Source organism: Ovis aries, chromosome 4, assembly GCF_016772045.2.
Source record: "Ovis aries strain OAR_USU_Benz2616 breed Rambouillet chromosome 4, ARS-UI_Ramb_v3.0, whole genome shotgun sequence".
Taxonomy (NCBI): domain Eukaryota; kingdom Metazoa; phylum Chordata; class Mammalia; order Artiodactyla; family Bovidae; genus Ovis; species Ovis aries.
The window spans coordinates 108,567,070-108,571,813 of NC_056057.1; the positions used below are offsets into that span (position 1 = coordinate 108,567,070).

At 41.2% G+C, this 4,744-nt stretch overlaps 1 protein-coding gene across 1 annotated transcript; it reads left to right on the top strand.

The window, feature by feature from the left end:
* The first annotated feature begins 1,497 nt into the window (after positions 1 to 1,497).
* Positions 1,498 to 2,430, top strand: LOC101118943 (olfactory receptor 2A2-like). Its single transcript, XM_027969133.1, has one exon. It carries the CDS (start codon positions 1,498 to 1,500, stop codon positions 2,428 to 2,430), a length of 933 nt encoding a protein of 310 aa, XP_027824934.1.
* The last annotated feature ends 2,314 nt before the right edge of the window (positions 2,431 to 4,744 follow it).

Sequence of the window (4,744 nt, forward strand, 5' to 3'; positions counted from 1 at the left end):
TGGTTTGGGAAGATTCCCTGGAGGGGGGCCATGGCAACCCACTCTTACCCGGAAAATCCCATGGATAGAGGACCCTGGTGGGCTGTGGCCCATAGGGTCTCAAAGTGTCAGACATGACTGACTGAGCACACACAGCAAAATTTCACAGTATTGGCAACATTATTTATTTAAACCCTTCCAAATGAAATCACATCATAGATACAGGGATCTAGGACTGTTCTTCAACTTTGTTTAAGCTATTGTTCCTAAAGGGCAACAGCCCTCTGAATTGTTGCCTTTCTTTCATTGATATTTTGCAAAGTTGAAAATGCTACCAAATATTTCTTCAGAGTGCCTTCTTAGTTTATTTACTTTCTGGTAAATTTAACTTTTCCATAGGAAATTTCCTGAAACTTTCAACTTTCAGGTAAGCATCGCTTCAAAGCAGGTGTAAGATATTCGTTTATTTAGGTGTTGCCATTTTCTCCACATATATGTTATGGTCCCTGTCCTTATGCATATTCAAGAACACCCAGATGAAACACTTTGCTTAAATTACATGGATTATTCATAGTACTTTTTGTAAGAGAGCAATTTTTAAGTTATTAAATTTTCTAATTATGAACTTTTTCTGGTAATGTTGAACTCACGTCCAGATAAACAGACAGAAAGTAGTGATAGAAGATGCCAACAGAGACTACACAGATGAGTATAGGATAATTTGTTAAGCCAGAAGGAAGAAAGAACTTAAAAATTATGGACTAATAACCTTATAATAAAGATAATTTGGAAATACCACCTCAGCCAATTAATCCACATTAGTATTATCTATATTGAGATTAATTAGCACCATCTGTGTGTATTCATTAAAGGTTTTAAGATTAGGGTCATTTCTTTCTAAAAAAATTTGAACTTAAGTTATGGGCAATCAATGGAAAAATCATAATTGAGAGACATACAAAACAAGAGCTTGTACTCCAAAAATATCACTGGCAAGGCCAGAAAGAGTAACTATTTTGGACTAGAGGAGATAAAATATTTTATGTGATACTGGATTTGAATCTTAGACCAGAGATGCTGAAATCTGTACCTAGAATAGGGAATCATTGGTGTCATATCTCCTGACTTTGGTAAAGATAATGAAAATAAATTAGTGAATATCCTTGTTCTGAGATAATACACAGCTTAGGGATGTGTTGACATTATGGTTTCCCTTATGTGATCCACAGAAAATCAACAAAATACATACAGAGAAAAAAATGATAAAAACATTAAAAATGATCAAATGTATATACTAGGTTTGTTTATATGTTCTGATATTTTCTGAAAATTTGAATTTTCATAATAATAAAAAAGGAAAAGAAGCACTGAAATTAAAAAAACAAACAAACTCAGAGATATAGTGTCAAGCACACAGGCATCCTCCAAATTCTCTTCCTGTAAGTAACTCTGATTTTCCTTGCTGTCCAGCTCTGACCTTCCCATCACACTTCAGTCCCTTAGAGACTGCCTTTGGGAATGGAGGGCAACCAGTCATGGGTTACAGAATTCATCCTACTGGGCTTTCAGCTCAGTGAAGACATGGAATTGCTCCTCTTTGTTATCTTCATCCTGTTATATACCTTCAACCTGCTGGCAAATGGCATGATCTTGGGACTCATCTCGCTTGACCGCAGACTGCACACCCCCATGTACTACTTCCTATCTCATTTGGCCATCACTGACGTAGCCTATGCTTCCAGCCATTTGCCCAATATGTTGGAAAACCTAGTGAAACACAAGAAAACCATCTCCTATTTCTCATGCACCATGCAGATGGTTTCCTATTTGGCCTTTGCTTCTGTAGAGTGCCTGACTTTGGTGGTGATGTCCTATGACAGGTTTGTGGCGATCTGCCACCCCCTGCAGTACACGGTCATCATGAGCTGGAGGGTGTGCACGTTCCTGGCCATCGCTTGCTGGGTGTGTGGATTTTCCCTGGCCATAGTCCAAGTAAGTCTGTTTCTACGGCTGCCCTTCTGTGGGCCCCAGAAGGTAAACCACTTCTTCTGTGAAATCCGATCTGTCCTCAAAGTGACCTGTGGAGAAACCTGGATCAATGACATTTTCCTCCTTGCAGACGGTGTGTTTATCTTAATTGCTCCCATTTCCCTGGTGCTGGTCTCTTACCTGCGAATTCTCTGGGCCATCCTGAAGATCCAGTCAAAGGAGGGCCGCAAGAAAGCCTTCTCCACCTGCTCCTCCCACCTCTGTGTGGTTGGGTTCTACTTTGGCATAGTCCTGATGGTGTACATGATCCCTGATGACGGTAATCGAGAGGAGCCGCAGAAAATCCTTTTCCTGTTTTACACCTTCTTCAACCCATTACTGAACCCCCTCGTCTACAGTCTAAGGAATGCTCAAGTGAAGGCTGCCTTCCACAGAGCACTGCAGAAAAGGACGACAGTGTGATGCAGGGCAGATTTAGGGTTTTGAAAATTTCCAACACAATGCATGACTTAAGGATGAGAATTCTCAATAACATCAGCAAGATGCCAGAATAGGAACCCCAAGCCCCCTTCCTCCATGGAGATGACAACATAGATCTAAGTGCTGTCGTGCAGATACTAGAAAACACAGAGTTTGCAGCACCCCAGACAAGGACAAAGCCAACAAGATATACAGTGAAGCTTTTAGGCGAATGGATGGCATTTGACTCACCAGACCTCCTTCTCCTCCCTGTTCCAGTGATAGGATCTGGAAAAATTCCCAACTCCCAGCTCTCCTGCAGGAGACAGAGAAAAGATAGGCCCGTGCCTATCCTTTCTAGCTTTTCAGGTGGGGCAGGAAGCCTGTAGGCTTGTTTTCTGTCATGCCTGACTTAGAGCACTCGTGGGAAAGGCAATCTGGACTCCTTGTTGGGACCACAAAGAAACATAGCAAGCGCCAACTTTTTACACTTACACAGAGATTTTTAAATATTCACAATTAAGGTAGATGTGTAGTGTTATCTCATTGTTGTAATGGGAGAGTCCCTGATGACATATGATATTGAATGTGTTTGCACCTGCTTCCTTACCATCTGTATATCTTTTCTGGCAAGATATCTCTTTGTATCTTTTGCCCATTATTATGTACTGTAATAAACTTTACTTTTAGAGCAGTTTTAGAGTCACAGAAGAGTTGTGGAAGATACAGATATACCCAATTTACCCCCTGCCTCTGCACACACAAAATGTCCCCCATATCACTCTCTCTCCACAGAATGCTACCTTTATCATCATTCATCAACTTGCATTGACACAATATTATCACCCAAAGTCCATCACTTATGTAAGATTTCAGTCATGGTGTTGTATACTCTCTGTGTTTGCACAAGTGTATAATTGTGTGTATCAAATATGTGAACTGTGAACTTCCAGATGTTCAAGCTGGTTTTAGAAAAGGCAGAGGAACCAGAGATCAAATTGCCAACATCCACTGGATCATCGAAAAAGCAAGAGAGTTCCAGAAAAATATCTATTTCTGCTTTATTGACTATGCCAAAGCCTTTGACTGTGTGGATCACAATAAACTGTGGAAAATTCTTCAAGAGCTGGGAATACAGACCACCTGACCTGCCTCTTGAGAAACCTATATGCAGGTCAGGAAGCAACAGTTAGAACTGGACATGGAACAACAGACTGGTTCCCAATAGGAAAAGGAGGACATCAAGGCTGTATATTGTCACCATGCTTATATAACATATATGCAGAGTACATCATGAGAAATGCTGGGCTGGAAGAAGCGCAAGCTGGAATGAAGATTGCCGGGAGAAATATCAGTAACCTCAGATATGTAGATGACACCGCCCTTACGGCAGAAAGTGAAGAGGAACTAAAGAGCCTCTTGATGAAAGTGAAAGAGGAGAGTGAAAAAGTTGGCTTAAAGCTCAACATTCAGAAAACTGAGATCATGGCATTTGGTCCTATCACTTCATGGGAAATATATGGGGAAACAGTGTCAGACTTTATTTTTCTGGGCTCCAAAATCACTGCAGATGGTGACTGCACTCATGAAATTAAAAGACACTTACTGCTTGGAAGGAAAGTTATGACCAACCTAGATAGCATATTAAAAAGCAGAGACATTACTTTGCCAAAAAACGTCCATCTAGTCAAGGCTATGGTTTTTCCAGTGGTCATGTATGGATGTGAAAGTTGGACTGTAAAGAAAGCTGAGCACTGAAGAATTGGTGCTTTTGAACTGTGGTGTTGGAGAAGACTCTTGAGAGTCCCTTGGACAGCAAGGAGATCCAACCAGTCCATCCTAAAGAAGATCAGTCCTGGGTGTTCATTGGAAGGACTGATGCTAAGGCTGAAACTCCAGTACTTTGGCCACCTTATGTGAAGAGTTGACTCATTGGAAAAGACCCTGATGCTGGGAGGGATTGGGGTCAGGAGGAGAAGGGGATGATAGAGGATGAGATGTCTGGATGGCATCACCTTTTCAATGGACATGAGTTTGAGTGAACTCTGGGAGTTGGTGATAGACAGGGAGGCCTGGCGTGCCTCAATTCATGGGGCTGCAGAGTTGGACACGACTGAGTAACTGAACTGCACTGCACTGAACTATTATGTTATCATATAGAGTAGTTTTACCCTTCTAAAAATCACCTCTTTCTTCCTCCCTTGTTAACCACTCATCTCTTAGTTGCTTCCATAGTTTTGGCTTTTCAGAATGTCATATGGTTGGAAATACAACGTATGTAATTTTTTCTCACATTGGTTCCCTTCACTCAGTTGTA